This window comes from Hibiscus syriacus, unplaced genomic scaffold (genome assembly GCF_006381635.1).
Source record: "Hibiscus syriacus cultivar Baekdansim isolate YM2019G1 unplaced genomic scaffold, ASM638163v2 tig00110330_pilon, whole genome shotgun sequence".
Taxonomy (NCBI): Eukaryota; Viridiplantae; Streptophyta; class Magnoliopsida; order Malvales; family Malvaceae; genus Hibiscus; species Hibiscus syriacus.
The window spans coordinates 1,278,159-1,299,079 of record NW_024062686.1 but is presented as its reverse complement, the minus strand read 5'-3'; the positions used below and the strand labels follow the sequence as shown (position 1 = coordinate 1,299,079).

General features: G+C 36.2%; 3 protein-coding genes and 1 pseudogene across 3 annotated transcripts; 3 read left to right on the top strand and 1 right to left on the bottom strand.

Annotated features, from left to right (window-relative positions):
• The first annotated feature begins 1,752 nt into the window (after window positions 1–1,752).
• On the top strand, window positions 1,753–5,246 carry LOC120119053 (annotated as a pseudogene).
• Window positions 5,247–10,148: 4,902 nt separating this feature from the next.
• LOC120119085 lies at window positions 10,149–11,129 on the top strand. The gene has a single exon (XM_039138975.1). The coding sequence runs from the start codon at window positions 10,149–10,151 to the stop codon at window positions 11,127–11,129; it is 981 nt and encodes a 326-aa protein (XP_038994906.1).
• A 3,906-nt stretch (window positions 11,130–15,035) lies between these two features.
• On the top strand, window positions 15,036–16,350 carry LOC120119002 (cytochrome c oxidase subunit 6a, mitochondrial-like). Its single transcript, XM_039138916.1, has 4 exons — window positions 15,036–15,194; window positions 15,495–15,601; window positions 15,707–15,749; window positions 16,245–16,350. The coding sequence occupies exons 1-4, from the start codon at window positions 15,080–15,082 to the stop codon at window positions 16,280–16,282; spliced, it is 303 nt and encodes a 100-aa protein (XP_038994847.1). The 5' UTR covers window positions 15,036–15,079; the 3' UTR covers window positions 16,283–16,350.
• Window positions 16,351–17,491: 1,141 nt separating this feature from the next.
• LOC120119001 (dentin sialophosphoprotein-like) lies at window positions 17,492–20,453 on the bottom strand. Its single transcript, XM_039138915.1, has 2 exons — window positions 20,278–20,453; window positions 17,492–19,875 (listed from the first exon to the last, which is right to left on the bottom strand). The coding sequence occupies exon 2, from the start codon at window positions 19,429–19,431 to the stop codon at window positions 17,689–17,691; it is 1,743 nt and encodes a 580-aa protein (XP_038994846.1). The 5' UTR covers window positions 19,432–19,875; window positions 20,278–20,453; the 3' UTR covers window positions 17,492–17,688.
• Between the last annotated feature and the right edge of the window lie 468 nt (window positions 20,454–20,921).

Here is a 20,921-nt window from a genome sequence, read left to right as displayed (position 1 = left end):
AACGGGCAACGGTCGTAACGTTAGGCACCTGGATGAGACGAAAATTAGTTTAGACACTTTTTGAGAAAAATGATATAGTTTGGGTACTTATTTTGGTATTAAGCCAAAGTTAAAACTAATAACCCTAAAGCAGTCAAAAGACAACTAATTACCACTACTATTTTATTTATACGATAAATAATTATGGGCATTAATTCATGGATTATTTTATTATGTGTAGACACCCGTAATCGTAATTTGGTTACTAACACAGGGCCTCGGGGAGTCCAAACAACCCAGTCTTCACGGCGACGCAGGGCCCCGTGGATGCTGCTACTTTCCCAAGCCATCTTTAACCAGCTTTCTTATTCAAAGCTCACGTTTCAAGGTTCATTATTTCCCATGACCCAAAATTAAATAAAAAGAGTTTCATTTCTAAAATTATTAAAATAAAAAATATTTTTAAATATATATTTTATTACAGTTTATTACTAAATATGTTATTTTTAACAAAATTATAAATATACTATTCAATTGAAATATTGTTTCAAACATGTCATTCTATCTTTATATTTCTGCTCTGCAAGCTGATCGTATGGGAATATCCTTCCAAAGTCTAATCTTCTTTATATTTCCCCTGTAACAAAAAAAAAACATCGAATCAATCAATTTTTGAATTAAGCCAATTTTTGAATCTTTGGATTAAATTGAATATGAATTCAATTGAGAATATATAAAATTATTGATATATTCTTATAAAAATATATCTGATTTAGTGATTTTATTAACTATATTCAATTTTAATATTTATCCATTTAATGATTTAATCTTTCAAATTCAACCATCATCAAATAAAGAAAATATACAATAAGAATCATGAACAAATATACAACGAACTATAACATAAATGTGGCATGTTGATTTATTGTAAAAAAAATTGAGCTTATATAATCAGTGATACATCTGATATTGATATATGATGATCGATAAATATATAAATTATAAATTTAATTTAACTGGTGATTAAAGTATTTTTATGAGTAGGAACCAAACGAATTCAGCGGTAAATGAATTATTGTTATTTCTTGAGGTCTCAAGTTCAAGCACCAGAACTATTAGGGGTGTGAGCGTTCAATATCAAATGGTTGATAGTGTTTTTTGAACAAATACTGTATTGTACTTACCCCAGATTAACAAAAAAATATTTTTACGAGACTAGCGATTAAGGTGTTAATTGTATGTTTGTATATACAAATAATATTTTTTTTGTATAATCATCGATATCTGATCTATTGATAGAGTGATTCAGATATTAATTGTATGTTTGTATATAGAAATTATAATGACAATACATACGTAAAATTTAAGTTTATAAACCAACAGATAATAATGTCATTGACAATGCTTTTATCTACCATATCGTTAAAAGTTAGATGGTGATAAAAATAAATCATTTGTTCATTATGATTTAGGTAAAATCATTTCGAATTAAATTAGGTTCGAGTTGATGTCGATTTAACTAAAATTTCAAACCAATTTTAATTTTGTTTATTTTTTTAAAAAATTTTAACCATACATTAAACTGAATAAATCGAATGGAATAATTAGATTGAGATCAAATTTAAGTTAACCCCCGTGATTCTAATGCACACAAAACAAAACATGTCCCTTCTCAAAATCCAATAGGAGTAATTGCGATCATTAATCTCGCTTTAATACACATTGGTAAACCCTAAATTGGGATTTAGACGAGCTTAACCAAACCTCCTGCTTTTGTCACTCTCCCTCCCTTAAAAGTGCCGAAAAGAACGATGAAGTCAAGTTTTCCAGGTACCCCCAGTGTTCCACACATCCCATCTCTGTAACCGCATAATCTCCCTGATTATGTCCTTTGCCTGGAAAAAGAAAGAAAATCGGTGGAAAAAGTAGAAGAAGTTTCCAAAGTTGAGAATTTCCCTCCATCTCTTTCTTCACTTTCCATGTGAACTTCTCGAAACAATAATTTGATTCTTATTCTCAATTTTCTTGCATCGTATTAATCACCATTTTCATGCACTAGCTTCCTTTTCTCTCCCAACCGTTACTATCTTTAACTATTACAAAAGGATCCTAAACCCGTGACAAAGACATGACATTTTAACTGCTGTTCTTGCTTTTGCTTTGAGATGAGAAATCCGAATTTCGAAACCTTGCTGTTCTGCGTTTTCTGGGTTTCTTTTGCTCTGCCTTTTGTGGTCTCTTTTAATGGAGACTCTCAGATCCTGAGTCGGGTCAAGAATTCCCAGCTCGGCGACCCGAATGGGAAGCTCCGTGATTGGGTTATTTCGAACCCCGATCAGAGCCCGTGTAATTGGACCGGCATTGGCTGTGAAGCTCGGAATCGTACTGTTATTTCGATTGATCTTTCTGGGTATGGAATCTCGGGCGGGTTTCCGTTTGAGTTTTGCAGGATTAGGACCCTCCGATTTCTCTACCTCGCTGATAATTTCTTCAACGGTTCACTATCTTCTCAAGCTCTCTCTCCATGTTTTCGTCTACGGGAGTTTGACCTCTCGGATAACTTATTCATCGGCGAGTTACCGGATTTCTGGTCGGACAATCTGGAAGTTCTTCGACTCTCTAACAACAATTTTTCCGGTGATATTCCCGTCAGCTTCGGACAGATGCGATCTCTCAAAGTCCTTTCACTTGGTGGGAACTTACTTGACGGAAAGATTCCTTCATTTCTGGGTAATCTTACTGAGTTAACTAATTTCGAACTCGGGTTTAATCCTTTTAAAGCGAGTCATTTGCCGGAGGAGATCGGAAACATGTTGAAGCTAGAAGTTTTATGGTTATCAAACTCGAATCTCGTGGGAGAGATTCCTTTTTCCATTGGTAATCTCGTTTCGTTACAGAATCTTGATTTATCATGCAATTTTTTGAGCGGTAAAATCCCAGAAAGCTTATCAATGTTAAAGAATTTGGTTCAAATCGAGCTGTACCAGAACCAGTTATCCGGGGAGTTACCCGAGAGTTTAGCTGAGTTGCCAGCTCTGCTTCGACTCGACGTTTCACAGAACAGCCTCGCTGGGAAATTACCAAAGAAAATCGCTGCAATGCAACTCGAATCTTTGAATCTCAATGACAACTTTTTCACCGGAGAAATTCCTCAAGTTTTATCTTCGAATAAATACCTCACTCAGTTAAAGCTCTTCAATAACAGCTTCACTGGGAAGTTACCGTCCGACCTGGGTAAGTTTTCTCCATTGGAAGAATTTGATGTTTCAACAAACAATTTCGACGGGGAGTTACCGCCGTTTCTTTGTTACAAAAAGAAGCTTCAACGCATTGTTGTTTTTGAGAATCGGTTCTCCGGGAAAATACCGGAATCCTACGGTGAATGTGAATCCTTGAATTATGTTCGAATGGGTGATAATACACTTTCCGGTAACGTGCCCGAAAATTTTTGGGGTCGCACTTTAATTCAGTTTCTGGAATTACATAGCAATCATTTCGAGGGTTCAATTTCTTCTTCAATCTCAGCACTTCAACAACTAACCAGTCTTCTGATTTCCGGTAACAATTTCTCCGGTGAGATTCCAGCAAGTATTTGTAAACTGGAGAATTTGACAAAAATTAATCTGAGTAAAAATCAATTTTCTGGTGAACTGCCGCATTGTGTCACTGATCTGAAGTTGGAAACTCTTGATTTGCAAGGATAACAAGTTAATAGGGAAGATACCAGATTCAGTGAGTTCGTGGACCGAGTTAACTGAGCTGAACCTTGCCAGAAACCGATTCACCGGTGAAATCCCACCCACCCTCGGGAGCCTACCGGCATTGCTTTACCTCGATTTGTCCGGTAATTTACTGAGTGGTAAAATCCCAGAGGATTTAACGAAGCTGAGGCTGAACCAGTTTAACATCTCGGATAATTTTTTGAACGGCGAAGTGCCTTCGGGTTTCAATCACGAGTATTTCCTAACGGGTTTACTGGGTAATCCGAATCTTTGTAGCCCGAACTTGGATCCGCTTCCGACATGCCCGAGAATCAAACCCGCTACATTATATGTCATGGCTATTATAACATTCTGTTTCCTACTACTTATTGGGTCGCTCATATGGTTTCTTAGAACCCGCTCCAATTTTTTAACCAATACCCGACGCCCCTATAAAGTCACCTCGTTTCAACGGATTGAGTTCAGCGAAGAGGAGTTATTCCCATTTCTAAAAGACGAGTGCATCATCGGAACAGGTGGGTCGTGTCGGGTTTATAAAGTTAAACTCAAAACCGGTCAAACGGTGGCGGTTAAGAGATTATGGGGTGTTAAACGTGAGGCGGAAGATGTGTTCAGATCCGAAACCGAGTCATTGGGTCGGATCCGACATGGGAACATCGTGAAATTGCTCATGTGTTGCAGCGGGGATGAATTCAGGATACTGGTTTACGAGTACATGGAGAACGGGAGCTTGGGCGACGTTTTGCACGGCGACAAGTGTGCGGTTTTACCGGATTGGCCGAAGCGGTTCACGATAGCGATCGGCGCCGCTCAGGGGTTGGCCTATTTGCACCATGATTGTCAGCCCCCCATCGTGCATCGCGACGTGAAGAGCAACAATATATTGCTGGACGCGGAGATGAGACCACGCGTGGCGGACTTCGGGTTGGCGAAAACGTTGCAGATTACAGCCGGCGACAGTGGTGGAGGCGGCGCAGCCATGTCTCGCGTCGCCGGAACCCATGGCTATATCGCGCCAGGTACACCTTTCTAATGCTCTGCTTTTCTTTTTTCTTTTGCAATGGCAGTTAGCTTACTATTGAAATGATTGTAGAATATAGTTACACATTGAAAGTGACGGAAAAGAGCGACGTTTATAGTTTTGGCGTGGTGTTGCTGGAATTGATCACCGGGAAAAGGCCAAACGACCCATCGTTCGGTGAGAACAAGGACGTGGTGAAGTGGGTTACGGAGGTTGCTTTATCTTTATCATCTGCCGAATGTGTCGCCCAGATTGTTGATCCAAGGATGAAGTCATCAGCATCGGAACTGAAAGAGATTCAGAAAGTCTTGAACGTGGCTCTCCAGTGTACTTCAGCCTTTCCTATGAACAGACCTTCCATGAGAAAGGTCGTTGAATTGCTAAAGGATCAATGGTGATTCTGAAGACCAAACATTTTCCCCTTTCTAGTTTGCTTTCTCGGTGGACTGGATTTTTGTGTATGACGAACGTAAAATGGGATGCTTTGCCTTTTTACAAATTAAAATTAGGCCCGTAAACGAATCGACTCGTTTTCAAATTTCAAATCTTTTATCGGATCTATTTGTTTTGCCGTGTTGGATAATTTCGTGTAGGACATTCAACACCTTCACATCCGTAACAGATTATGATAGTTTTATTTGTAAGATGTGTACGTATAATTATAATTTTATAATCTCTTAAACTATTGAAAAGTAATTTCATCAGTCCAACGAAGAAACACAAAGTTCGGAACAAGTTGTGTTTACTCTTCAACAATTTGTTGACCCATTTTTATATTGATTCGATAATAATAAGAAAAGCAGGCTTTCATTTTTCGTGCATTTATTTATTTAGTTAATTGCATCATACGTCCTTGATCTATGACTTTCATTTCAAACTGGTTCCTAAACTTTTAAACATTTTAATTTTATCCTTAAACTATGACTGTCATTCTAAACTAGTCCTCAACTTTTGAACATCTCATTTTTCATCCCTAATATGTGATCTTCATTCTAAATTGGTCTTTAAACTTTTTAAATATTTCAATTTTATCCTGAATTATATGTACCAATCACATCTCTTGTTAATAAAATCATTAGGCAAGTTATGTTTTTCTATGTTTGAAAAAAATAATATTTAGGTTAAACTATGGTTGAAATGGATTACATATTCGGATGAATTTGGGGATGCAATTGGAAGATGTAAAGGTCTAGGGACCAATTTAGAACGAGATTCATAGTTTAGGATGAAATTGGAATGTTTAAAATTTTAAGGACTATTTTGAAATGAGGGCCATAGTTTGGGGACATATGAAGTAATTAACTCTTATTTAGTTACGTATCAGAGATCCTCTGTGTTCTGTGTGTCTGGCTTTACACACCGAGACAACAGGATGAGGCTCAAAGGCCTAATCGCAGTCGTTGTATTTTATTCACAGTATAATACATCAATCATAAGATATCATCCGCTAAACATAGTTTTAAAATGCAGCAATGCCATATGGCAATCTTTGTTCAATTACTGAAGCCCCGTTGCCTCTCTTTGTCTTCATTATTGACGCATCACAAGTACAAATCCGTGGGTCCCCGGGATCACAATTAATGCAAACGTGAACCCTTTTTCTTTGAACTGATTTCGCCAACAATATTATTAAATCGTATCACTTTCACAAATGTTGAATTATGAATAAAAAGGTGCGTCGTGTCATGTTGTGATTGGACCATTTCCGGTCTTTGTTTATGAGATGATGGGATATTAAATTTGTTTTAGGTGATGATGAAGAAATTTGTGTCATTTATGGGAAACATAGTCAAATTACTTACTTATTTGATTGGAAAAACGGTCGAAATTTTCTTACGGCTTTTAAGTAGTAGTCGTCAATAAACTAATGACATGCTATCGTTATCTTGCTTCTTATCTTAATTTTTTTTTAATTAATCTTCAATCATTCTGTGTAATTTTATTTGTATGTTGTTCTTTTCCATCATAGTTTTAACAATTTCAACTTCTATTATTATTATTATTATTATTATTATTATGAGAAAATAACCTCAGTGATCGAAAATGTCTTGTAATATACGATTTTGATAAACTTTTTTTTGGATTTACCAAAATGACCAAGTAAATCGCAATGCGATCGATAATTCGCAACGCGATCTCCGATATCGCAAATCAGTTTTCAGATTCGCAACGCGATAGTTGAAGTTCGCGTGCGATTCATTTTAAATTCGTTGCGATAGTCGAAGTTCGCGTTGCGATTCTTTCCAAATCGTTGCGATAGGCGAAGTTCGCGTTGCGATTCATTCCAATTCGTTGCGATAGGCGAAGTTCGCGTTGCGATTCATTCCAAATTCGTTGCGGTAGGCGAAGTTCGCGTTGCGATAGTCCAAATATTGGATTTGTTTCTTAAGAATTTTCTCTAAAAAGATAGAATTTGCGCGGACGTGTCGAAGACACGTATTACCACGACCACGACCACGACCAGAGACGGGACGGCGGCGGCGCGCGAGAGTCTCCCTTGTTCTCTATCACTCAACAAGGAAGTGGGAAAGTCAAACCTTAAATATCATTCCCAATAGTGTTTCCAATACTATGTGGGATTGAACATTACCAACACTTGTTTCCAATACAATTACCTTCATTGTTGTAAGAGTTTAATTTTGAAACTAAAAAAATATTTATTCGAATAAATAACTTACCCTTTGAGGACTTTGATCATAAATGAAGTAATTGCTAAAACTAACTCTGATTCGGGTTCTTATAATGTTCAATGACTTACTTGCAAGAGTAGATGATGACCAAACAACTCGATATGTTTCCTTGTGTCATTATCAGCTAGTTTTCGTAGCATCCTCAGTTGAAAACTTCCATCATTGTCTCCTTTGCATTGTTTGGTTAATTTTTTCTTCCATCAAAGTCCTCAAAGGGTAAGTTATTTATTCGAATAAATATTTTTTTAGTTTCAAAATTAACTCTTACAGACATGAAGGTAATGGTATTGGGAAACAAGTGTTGGTAATGCTCAATCCCACATAGTATTAGAAACACTATTGGGAATGGTATTTAAGGCTTGGCTTTCCCACTTCCTTGTTGAGTGATAGAGAACAAGGGGGACTCTCGCGTGCCGCTGCTGCCGTCGTCCCGTCCCATCTCTGGTCGTGGTCGTGGTAATACGTGTCTTCGACACGTCCGCGCGAATTCTATCTTTTTAGAGAAAATTCTTAAGAAACAAATGCAATATTTGGACTATCGCAATGAATTTGGAATGAATCGCAACGCGAACTTCGCCTATCGCAACGAATTGGAATGAATTGCAACGCGAACTTCGCCTATCGCAACGATTTGGAATGAATCGCAATGCGAACTTCGCCTATCGCAACGAATTTGGAATAAATCGCAATGCGAACTTCGACTATCGCGTTGCGAATCTGGAAACTGATTTGCGATACCGGAGATCGCGTTGCAAATTATCAATCGCATTGCGATTTACTTGGTCATTTTGGCAAATCCAAAAAAAGTTAGTCAAAATCGTATATTACAAGGCATTTTCGGTCACTGAGGTTATTTTCTCTATTATTATTATTATAATGAGTGTCCCATGTTCCCATATGTAATGGGGTAAGAGGAGGTAAGATAGTAAGCTGTCCCAACACTAGGTTGAGAGCAACTTCCGTAGGAGACCTCTGAATTATGAAATGCCATTCCATGGGACTCGATTCCACGACTTCAAGGTTAAGAACCTTGTGCTCTACCAACTGAGCTGGATGGTCTTTTAGATAAGGTATGATGTAAATAATTTTGTATTAAAAGATATTTTTGTTCAAGTTAGTATGCTTTTAGTATTTTTCTTTTCTTGTGTGAACCTTAAGAGATGGAAAGAAAATCGGTCACAGTTTATGCACAAGTTCTTTATAGTTTTATTTAGGGGAGAATATTGGACCGAGGCGAGTAAAATGAAAATTTTAAGTTTGTAAAATTTACGAGTACCATTTTATCACTCATTGTATTTGAATTTTTTCGAATCAAATATATAAAATTTGAGTCGAGTTGAATCAAACACATTTTTTTAAAATTTAAAATATAATTATTTATAACGTTATGATATTGATTTGTATTAATTTAAATGATTTTGCCTAACTATATACAATATGTTTTTGTGTTAACTACACGGATGATCATTTATGTTTTTGTTTTGTCCATTTTTTGTCATTAATTTCAAAATACATAAGATATGCTTACATTAATTTTTATTTAATTAAGATATGATCACTTTTGTTTTTATTTATTTAAAATGTGGTCACCACGAGTTAACTAGGTTAACGGTTACCATACTAAGTTATGTGATATTTTAGTATAACCACACATTTGGTCTATATTATTTAAATATTCTCTCAATTTAGTCATGTTTTTAATAAATTTAATCATCCGATCAAATGAATTCACGTATCACAATTCGGTTGGATGACTAACTTTATTTTAATTTAGTTTAACTTAATATATTTATTTTTCAAAATTAATTTGCTTTGCTTTGTTCAATTAAAATAAAGTTAGTCTTCTAACCGAACGATGACACACGACGCGACACGTGATATCAATGATAGTGACATCATTCGATTAGAGGCTTAAATTTATTTTAGTTTATTAAAAGTATGACTACATAGAGAGAATATGTAAATAACATGAACCAAATGTGTGATTATACTAAAATAATTTAACGACAGTTAATTCATGGTGACCACATCTTAATTAAATAAGAACGAAATCGACTATATCTTATGCATTTTGAAATCAGTAACCAAAAGTAAACAAAACACAAATATAAGTAATCATATGTATAGTTAACCCAAATAACGTCTATTCTACGATATTTTAATAAGCTTTGAAATGTTCAAAAAAGAGTAAAAGGATATTGCAAGTATAAATTCAATGAATAATTCAAATAATGTATGGTGATTTAATTAATAAATAAAATATATTAATATAGAAATGTTGTAAAATATTTATTGTGATCGAAACCTTCTGTTTTGGAGTCGTATATTTAGGATGACCAAAGTAGTGTTTGAATTGAATACGTTATTTTAGATATTCTTGCTCGGTGGAGGTGATAAAATTAGTATCCTTTTGACAACCTGATCATATTGTTTTTTCTCCGTATTCGATTATAAAATTAGAGAGATTTTTAACGAGACATATATTAATGAAATTATATATTTTTACTCAAAAAAAAATAGTATCCTTTGGAGAAATGTCACACTATTCTAAACTGGCAAATCCAATTCTATTTTTTGAAGTAAAAAACAAGGAAACGGATGCAAAGAATAATACATTGCAGGCTCACGTTTTATATATCAGAAGAACGACCTTGTCAACTATCAAAGCTTCCACATTCCTTACCCTTTCTTTCCTTCCTTGGGTCCTCAACTCATCAAAGGAGGAGGTGAATTTCAATGGCGGCAACAGCAACCAGGACCCAAATTCAACCCCCAAACACTTTGCTCAAACCTCCACAAAGATCGAACCTTGTTTGTTTCTCTTTTGCTGCGTATTCCAAGGCCCTTATCCACCATCTCCAATCCCTCGACATCCCCATCCTCCCGGGTTTAACCGACCAAGAATTCGCCTCCATCGAATCCACTTTCCGCTTCACTTTCCCTCCCGACCTTCGTTCTATACTCCGAGAAGGCCTCCCCGTCGACCCTTCTTTCCCGAACTGGCGATCTTCATCCCCTCAGCAGCTCAACATTCTCCTCAACTTTCCTTTGTTGTCTCTTTCCAAGAATATTAAGCTGCGCAACTTTTGGTCCGACTCATGGGGGCCTAAACCTCCGAATCCCAATGATGCTCTGGCTCTGGTTAAAAAATTGTTTATGACGGCGCCTCTTTTAGTTCCCATCTATCGAAACTGTTATATCCCTTCGACGCCGAACGTGGCGGGAAACCCTGTTTTTTACGTTGATGGGGAGGAAGTTAGAATCATGAGCTTTGATGTCACTAGGTTTTTTCAGGAAGTTGATTTTTTTAGAAGAGGTGGGGTTTCCAAGCCTTTCATGAGGAGGAAAAGCAATGGTGTGAGCAACAAGGTGCCGGCTTGGGCGGCGACATCCGCTCGGAGGATTGAGTTTTGGACCGATGCGGCGGAGAGAGGGAGGAGGGTGGTGGCGCGTGGGGTGACCACGGGGTGGTGGAGTAAGGACGACTTCGGATTGGGCGGATGTTTGGAGGAAGTGTTTTGGAGACTGCGAGACGGAGGGTGGAGGGAGGAGGAGGTGAGGGAGATGATGATGATGGACGGCTGTGATCACAGCGAGAACAAAGAGAAAAACGCGACCTCGTCGTTGCGGGTTTTGTCGGTTGTGCTGTTACGCGCGGGATGGTGTAGTGAAGATGTGGTGTACTCGCTTGATCTCGACGACGACGGTGAAGATTAGCCATTTTTGGAACTTTAATGGCCAAATGACTATTGGCTATTGCATTGTCGAGGATGATGATCACGGAAATAGCAGAATCTAACGGTGATTCAAGTGCAATGCACAGACATTTCAATTATGTTTTTTTCCATACATATACAAAAGGTATATTTTTTACATGTACAAAAGGTAGCTTCTTATGATGGTTTGATACTTTTGGGTCGCGTATAAAAATACAAACGAATATTAGGGTCAGTCAATGATCCCTTTCACAGAACTGTAGTTCAAATATTTATTATTATATTCGTATAAGAGAGTGTTTCATAGAAAGCTCTACTGGTCAAATGCCAACTAAGACCTTGGTGTTATTGGAGGTGATAAATTCAATGGCATCACTTTCCGAGGCTTGAAATTAGGATGGGCATGGGTCGAATAACGTCGAATTTTTTCTTATTGGAATTTAATCCGAAGTAGCAAATTTGATTCAGAATTTAGAAAAGTTCCACAAGATATAAATTTCGATATAATATTTTAGGTCAAAACTGCACTTGAATCAAACCTAACCCAACGTATGCATAATTTATTTTTATTAAGTAAAATAAAGAAGAGTATTATGGTATTTTTTTAAAAAAAATTATAAAGGACAATTATAATATTACATTGATTATAATTTTTTATCCTAAATTCAAACTTGATTCACTCATCGTTAAAATATTTTAATCCGATCCGAACTCAAACTTATAAAATAAAAAATTAATTTAATCAAATCGGACCGTGTCATCACTTGTTGAGTCTGGGTCAAATGCGCTCCCTACTTGAAATACACTACAAAAACCTTGGTCGTCAAATTGCGTTGGACTTTGCCCTTCGACAATTGGGGTCTGGCAAGTGGAGGATGGTGGCCGGTGGCCTTGGATGTATACCTGACTCGACCGCTACGCGGCTACGGCATGAGCATTAAGTAGGAGGCATTGACACGGTACATGGTCAAGACAACAAAACTTTTTTCACAAGAAGTTCAAATTTTGGATGTGACTTATTTCTATAATACAATAATTAAAATAAATATATAAATATTAATCAATATAAAATTATTACTTTATGAAATAATAAACGAATTATTGAATTTGCTGGATGATGATTTTGAAGCTTCGCATACAGGACAGATGTGATTTGTTTTTAGATGGAGACAGGTTGCCGGGGAGCATGGAAAATATTTTTAGGTGTTTTTCTTGGATGGGGGTTTCAACTTTCAAGTAGCCAAGAACTTAGTTCAATGATCCATGGATAAGAGTTGCAATCTATTTTTGCGCATCATCAACGACCTCATAAACAATTGACTTTGTTAGAGATGCCAATCAGCAGATTCAATGTTGATGTATAGTTTGATTTCTATTATTTTTTTAATAAAGTAAATAAACATTGCTGATGGAAATAAGACGAGCTTATGCAAGTTTGGGTAAAGAGTCACAGTTGAAGAGATGACAACCGTAGACTGATGTTTAAAGAAGGGAGAAAGAGAATAATTATAAGGGGAAAAAAGAGTGGTTGATCGATTTCAGGTGGTCTATCCCCTTATTCAATCTTAGTTGGAGTATTTATAGTGGTTGTTAATGCGTATGTTAGTCGTAGGACCATGGTGACTATTCGTAGGTTGGTAGGCTAGGAAGTTTTTTTTAGTGTTTTCTAGTTGAGGGAGAAATAGATTGCATCAGTCGTAAACCATGGGGAGTACTTCACTGTTTAGTGAAGTCGTATTAAGAAACTGAGAAATGAGAAAGAAACCATATCTTTATTTCATGCTTCAAAACCTGCTGAGTTACATTGTTTATATAGCAAACAGTTGCTGAACAAAGGAACAATCAACCTAACAGATCCAACAATGATAACCTTGCTGATTAACAACCTAACTACCCTGGGTTTTGCTCATCTACAACACAGCACACCCTATAGAGCATAAGCCTGACTGCTTGAACCATGCATGCCATGCAGTGCCATGCACACGTTTAGTCTTCCAACAAGTAGGTTGGTAGGCTAAGAAGATCTGATAGTCAAATTATAGATTTTATTCTGATGCATCACATGAGCATGTTTGAGATTTTATCTAAGTCTAGTGTGTGCATATTATTCGTTAGACCTTAAGAGTAATAAGGTGACCTCTAACTAGAGGTATAATATTTTATCCTCTTTTGTTGAGGACAAACTATAAAGTAGCTTGATTCTAGATTCATTACAGAATATCTAATAGTATTTTTTAAAATTTCGTCAGTAGTAAGCCGTGGGAGTACTTCACTGTTTAGTGAAGTCATCTTAACCCTATTGCTTTAGGGTAGTGACTAAGGATGCAAACGGGCGGGTCGGGTGTGGATACCCCCTTCCCCATCCCCATACCCATCTACTATTTTTCAATTCACCCACCCGTCCACCATCCATGATAGTTACAAATTTTCAAATCCACATCCGCCCACGCGGGTACATTTTCAAATCCATCCCCACACCCACTACCCACTAGCGACATACCCATCTAAACCCGCCTGACAACAAACTAATGAGATGTTGGAGTTGATTCCCAGACAGTTCGTGATGGGGTAGCAGCGCATGCTTCAATTTGTCAGAGAAGTGGCTCTACGAATGTTATGGAGACAGATTGTAGGGAGCATGTAGTCGTAGAGCTGGATTGTTGTGTTGCTTTCGATGTTAATGCTCATAGTGCGCCTAATATGGGTTTTGAGGGGTTAAAGAATATGGAAACTGTTGCTTTTGATGTTAATGCTTATAGTACGGCTAATTTGTGTTTGGATGAGCAGCATGGGCTAAAAAACATGGAAAGTGACGTGGTTAGTGGGATTATGAGTTTAATCAAAGAGCCGAATATTTCCCTAATTAAATACCAGATTAAAGACTAAATATCCTTAATATTTAGTTAAATTATATGTTATATATTATATAATATTAAAATTTATAAATTAGTCTCTAAAATTACACTTAAATTCATAATGGTCCAAAATTTAATAGATATTTAGCTGGGCGGGCGGGCGGATGTGGGGCGGGCGGATGCGGGGCGGGTAATGTCTCAAACCCATTACCCGCCCACCACCCACGACGGGTACCACTTTATAAATCCACACCCGCCCACTACCCGCTAAAATTATACCCATCTCCGCTCCAATTGGAGTGGATACGGTACGGAATCCATGAAACTGTATCCGTTTGTCATCCCTGGTAGTGACCTTAGTTGGGCTGGAGGAGATTACGCTTACACGGGTGACAGTGTGTAGTTGACTAGTTGTAGTAAATGATTTACTACTAAGATGAGCGTGTGTTGGTTCTTGCTTTTATTGGGAAGTCGAGGTTGTCTTAACGCCAATAAGGGGAATAGGAACAATTCTTGCATGGGCGTGTATAGAGTTAGTAGACAAAAAATTTCTCATCACTGTCTACCACCATCTAGATTTAAAATTATTAAATAAAAATAATTTAAAATAAATAATAAAATAACATTTTTAGTATAAATTTAAAATGATTTAAAATAATCTCATTACCGTCGACCACCTCTAGGTTTAATTTTTTATTTTAAATTATTTTTATATTAAACAATAATATAAAATGCCATATCATATCAAATAATAATAAAATAATTCACAGTGATCAAAACATGAGCAATTCAAAAGTTTAATAAGTAAATTAAAAAATTTAAAAGTACAATAAGTAAAATAGGAAAAAGAGTAAAATTTAGTGATAAATTTTGTAGTTTAACCATTTTATATAATTTTTTTTAATTGATGTTAATCCGCGTTTTGCCCATTTTCATCTAACTTCGATATTTATCCCTAAAGAGAACTGGTGCAAAAGCCACGCACTTCGCACGTGCGAAAACATTCTCTTCTAATCTAGTATAATCGCTGACTGCTTTAGTAAGAGAAGAAAACAAGGCTCTTCAAGTCACATTTTAACCGAGAAAAATCGACAAAATGGCGATGGCGAGCGTGCGATCTGGTCTCCTCCGAGCAGCCCTTCGCGGCGGATCTCGGCCTACTGCTCCTCCCAAGCGGGGCTTCGCTTCCTCTTCTCATCACGACGATGAGTGTATGCGGGCTTTTCTTTATCTATTTTTTTGCTCATACGAATTATTATTATTTTTATCTTATTTGAATCAATTATACACATCAATCTATCGATTTCTTAAATTTGAGTTTATTGTTTAATGTACCCTTTTGATTTTAATCGAATATATGTTAGAAATAGAATAAGTAAATAAGTTTAGATTATTAAAAAAAATGAAGTTTTGGACATCGGGAAAGAACACTATGTAGTTACAGATCCAAACAGCATAGAAATATCATATATAATTGTTTGTAACATGAATTTATCTTTTTGCCTTTTTAGATGAAACGGCAAAATGGGAAAAGATAACATATTTGGGTGTTGCTACATGCACTGTTTTAGCCATTTACAATCTATCAAAAGGTCATCCCCACCATGAAGAGCCTCCTGTAAGCTTATATTTACTCGGTTTTATTTATTTATATATTTAATTTTAAAGATTGTTTTTATTTGTTTTGATTCTTGGATTTGTCATGATGTGTGAATGTTTGCAGCCGTACCCATATTTGCACACTCGCAACAAGGAGTTCCCATGGGGTATGTTATTCTTATTGTTGCCGGTTTCAATTTCTTTTGATTCAATTTGAATGTTGTTTTTTGTATTTAGATTTTGTTTTTTAGGCTCTATTTGGTCTTTCCTTGGAAATTATAGCTACCGATAATATAGCTGTAATTACTGTTCCTTGCTGGTTGGAGAGTTTCACAATCATATTGCATATGAACTATAAAAAAATACTATGTAATTCTTATTCACAGAGTAATATTCCAAGTGCATTGCAATTTGTTATGGTAATTTGGAGAGTTTTTGGCCCTGTCGATGTCATTAGTTAGCATATTAGCCTAGTGGGCTCGATTCTCCTTGACTAAGCATTGCTTGTTTTGAATGATGAGCCTATTTAGAATGAGTGATAACTCATACAGAAATCTGGGTGTGAATTTGGTATTACAATGGAAGTGGATGAAATAAGTTTTTTCTTCAGGTTTTGTGTGTTCGTGTGTAGGTTGATTCAATATATTTATCTTTGTATTCAGGACCAGATGGCCTGTTTGAGAAGAAGAAGCATCACTAGGGCGACCGATGGCCCAATTGACTCGAATCTTTCCGAGTTCGTCACATTCTTGTGATTTGTCAGAGAAATCAATCAGAACACCGTGGATCTTTGCATGTAATTTTAGCAGTTCCATTCATGTTTCTGGATTTCTAGACTTTGCATTGCAACTTTATCAGGCTTTCTACATGGATGCGCCCCCCTGTTACGAAATAATAAGATTAATGATCGGTTTGTTTGTGGATCTTTTAGGTTGAATCTTAAATGTGTCACAATATCGTACAGGGAAGACTCGTAAAACTAAAATTTATATGCACACATTTATAACACTTTAAGATAATATATATCATATCTGTTATAATTTCTATTTTTGCTTTCAATTATTTCTTTCCAGATTAAACCAAAACAAAATTTAAATTACAATCTATGACATGTGTCAAGAAGCCAAAATTTGATCAGTTTATATAATGCTGTGTACCGTAATCCTTAACAACTATTTTTTTATCACCAAGATCACTTGGTTTGTGTAATCAACTATAAGTATAAAGATAACAAATAATTCCAATACATAGGAATTTCATATATCTGACAAATCTAATATATTTATATAATAATTCTCATATATTTCTAAAGATTAAAACTTTTATAATTATGGAAAAAATATTTAATCGCTGAGAATCATTACTCTAAAAAATTTTTATATAAATAAATTTAATTATTAAATAATTTTTTACTACTAAAATTATAATAAAATTCATTCAATTTAAGTTTTAATTATTTTTTAATAATCTAAGTGATTATATGATACAATCGATCTAATATTCTTTTAATCATTGATAACACAAATACACGTACTCGAACTAAAATCTTCTAGAAATAACAATATTTTAATTAAAATTTAAATCACATATAATACAAATAATAAATTATGGAATCATCTTTATCTGACAAAGAGGGGTGATGAATTGTCAGGTAATTTCGAAAATATATGGCAACGAGGGGGTTACGATGTCAAAGAATAAGGTGGAGGGTTGAGTTTTCAAAAGAAATTTAGGTGTTATGGAACCATCTTCGCCAACCCCACTGGTCCTAATGCTCAGCAAATTCATGGATTCCGCAAAAAAGAAAAAAAATCTGGCGATTCTATGTCATTTCGATGGTTAACTTAGAGCCATTTGCATAAAAAAACTTGAATTTTGCCGATAACAACACGATTCAAAGCATTATATGTGGCTTATGAAAACTTGGAACTTCGATTATTATAACTAGAAATCTACAAGTAAAAAATAATACTCTTCAGAAATAATATCACAATAAACCACAAGTAGCTAAGACACATACAATGTCCTGATCCCACCACAGGAAGAAGAAAAGAAAGATTTAGTGACAGTAAATAGTCATATAGTGAATGACAAACCATTACGACTTCATTCTACAGCTGCATTCCCACTGTTATTTCCCTCGTTCGTGATATTTGGCAGAGTTCCCAAACCTGTTTGAGCTTCTTTCACTTCTCGAGTCGTTGAAGCATCGGAAGAATTATCGGGATTAGAAGAATCCACTGATTTGTTTTGCTCTGAATTTGCATCGTAATTAGAATTTCCATTGCTGTCATTGAAACTCTGAATGCCATTGTTGTTCTCATTATGATTTGAGTTTTCATTGCTGTTGGTATGGCTCGAAACGGCATCGTTGTTCTCATTTTGACTTGCATTTTCATTGTTGTTGTTATTGGCGTCGTAGCTCTGAGAAGCATTATTCTCATTCTGACTTGCATTTTCGTTGTTGGTACCACTCTGAGCAGCATTGTTCTCGACCCGACCTGCATTTTCATTGTTGTCAGTGTTGCTTTGAGTGACCTTGTTCTCGTTCTGACCTGGATTATTATTGCTGTCGCTGTTGCTTTGAGTGACCTTGTTCTCGTTCTGACCTGGATTGTTATTGCTGTCGCTGTTGCTCTGAGCGGCCTTGTTCTCGTCCTGACCTGCAATTTCATTGCTTTCGGTGTTGCTTTGAGTGGCCTTGTTCTCATCCTGACCTGCATTGTCATTGCTTTCGGTGTTGCTCTGAGCAGTGTTTTCATTCAAATTGTTGTCATTTTGAGTGACATCTGCAGTTGCATTTTCATTATTGTCTGTGTTGCTCTGAGTGGCATTGTTCTCATTCTGACTTGCATTTTCATTGTTTTCGGTGTTGCTATGAGCAGCATGTTCATTTTCATTCAAATTGTTGTCCTTTTGAGTAACATCTGAAGCTGCACTGTCTGTTGCATTGCTCTGATTGTCGGTGCTGCTGCCATTCCCATTTGCATTCCCATCATTGTTCGTATTGCCACTATCGTTCCCATTCTGACCTGAACCAGCTTTATCATCAGTGTTCGAGGATGTTTCGCCATCTTTGTTCTCACTAGCATTTGAATTCTCATTCGTGTTTAGCGACAGAACATTTTCTTGTGTCCCCTCTCCTCCAGAATTCTTGTTTGATTCTTCACTCTGAACATCATTTGGATTGCTGTCTGATCCGGTCCATGCATTGGTGTTTTCAGTCTGTCCATTTGATTCAATAGATTCAGTGTTTCTTGCAGAGCTTGTGGAATCTCCATTTGTTCCATCCCCATCCCCATTCTCAGTTGAAGTTGGAGTTGCATTTGAGTCTGATTGCTCCCCACTGCCACTTGAATCCGATTTCTCAGATTGCTCCCCACCTGTTTGATTCTCGTTTGATTCTGTAGCTGTATCAGTTTCTGAATCCCTTTTTGACTCAGCCTCATTACTCCCATTACTGCTTTCTTGTTGGTTCTCAGTTGTTTCATTTTCTTGCACATTTGACTCATCATGATGAACATCGTCTGCTTCACTGCTATTTGTTTCGTCCTGATCTTTCTTATCTTTGTTTTCCAATTGCTCTGACACATCGGAATTTTCCAAACCACTTGTCTCATTCTCAACTGCAACATTTTGGACATCATGGACTACTTCGCTGGAAGCATCATCCGCTTTGTAAAGTTCTTCTCTTGCTTCTTCATTGTTCTGGTCAACTCCATCCAAAACCCGGTCATCCGAGGCACCTGAACTCTCTATCTCACCTTCACTCTTTTCCGTCTCTTTCTCTTCATGTGCCTCCTCATTCCCTTTGTTTTCGGTGTCCTCTTCGCTCCCACTATTTTCCATTTTCTTTGCTCTCTTCACTCTCCTCTTCCTTCCCTCCCTCTAATGGATCTTCTCGGCGCTCAGTTTCCTCCTCAGATTTCTGGTTATCACCTTCGTTCACTGCATCGACATCCCCATTCTCTTTCCCTTCATCTTCAGTTACCTCAGGCTTGTTATCTTCTTCTCCGTTCTTGCTTTCTTCCTCCTCTTCGTCCTTGAGCCGTGCATCCTTAACGGTTATTCCTTCCGATCGAGGAAAGTCCTTTCTCCCCAACTTAACGACTTCATTCCCCGATGTCTCGTACGCTGCTTTCTTCTCACCAGAGTGCTTAACTTGGTAAAGCAACCAGATGCAGATACCTACAAGAACACATATTTGAAGAGCATGCTTTACCTTCAACCCTTTCGATCTTTGGTTCCTACTAGGCGAAACTCGGAACATGTCGAACTTCCTTTCCAATTAACCTACCGGAAAACACCAGAAAACATTGGGTTCTTCGACAGATGTATAATCCGACGTATTCATATAATTCAACTTACTAATACCACAATATTCTTATAATAACAATTACAGTACACTAAACCATACAAAGAGAAAATTAAAAGAAAAGGTCAAACAAGCAAAGATCACTGTATTAAAGACCCAATGCTAATTTAAGAGATTTGACCAAGATGATAAATCCAACTCCTTTCTATATTTAAGGTCAGAAATCACACAAAAACAAGCTCAGAATGCATGCTATGAGAAGTAAAATGCAGGATCAAAAGTGCAAATATAATCTGAAACAGTGCAACAACTTGCATTTAAAAGCAAACCCATTTTCAACACTTGAAAATCAAATTGAGAGAGCTTTGATGGAGACTTACCCAGAGAATCCGAATGATCCCAAACTAACAAACAGAGGACACTTTACTTTCTCTTAGGGAATTCCGGGAACGGTTGAGTTTCCGGGAAACATTAACCAAGGAAATGAAAAAGGCTTTGACTTGAAGGACTAGAAACTTCGCGTGTCGGTGCAAAAATAAGATCGGATCTGGAAATGGAGAAGAAACACCACATATATAATAGAGTGTTCCTTAAAAAAAAAAAGATTGTTATAGAGAAATCAAAACTATAATAATAAACAATTATATATATAATTTTTGAAAATTATAAACAATTATATATATAATTTTTTAAAATTATAAACAATCTTTGATAATATCTCATTCATTCTCTTAGTATTCATCCTCTTGAATATATATATTTATAATTATTTATATTTAATTAATTTGAATTAAGAATTGTAAATAATTATTATTAAATATCTTATCCTAATTTAATTCATTCTGTTATAATATAAATATTTGAAATTTAATATTTTATTTTATGATATTAACAGGCAATTATTGTATACATGAATGCTTTTTATAATGACATAAAAATATTAAAATGTGTGGTTTCATGTGCATCAGTCGGTGTCAATTTGGAAAGAAATGAACCTCGAAAAGAGGCAAATTGTATTAAACAT

Excerpts from the sequence above, each read along its gene's own strand:
- LOC120119085 (XM_039138975.1), top strand. The coding sequence starts at position 10,149 with ATGGCGGCAACAGCAACCAGGACCCAAATTCAACCCCCAAACACTTTG.
- LOC120119001 (XM_039138915.1), bottom strand. The coding sequence starts at position 19,431 with ATGGAAAATAGTGGGAGCGAAGAGGACACCGAAAACAAAGGGAATGAG.
- LOC120119002 (XM_039138916.1), top strand. The coding sequence starts at position 15,080 with ATGGCGATGGCGAGCGTGCGATCTGGTCTCCTCCGAGCAGCCCTTCGC. Across the intron at positions 15,195-15,494 it reads TTCTCATCACGACGATGAGT|ATGAAACGGCAAAATGGGAA; the intron begins GTATGCGGGCTT and ends TTGCCTTTTTAG. Across the intron at positions 15,750-16,244 it reads CAACAAGGAGTTCCCATGGG|GACCAGATGGCCTGTTTGAG; the intron begins GTATGTTATTCT and ends CTTTGTATTCAG.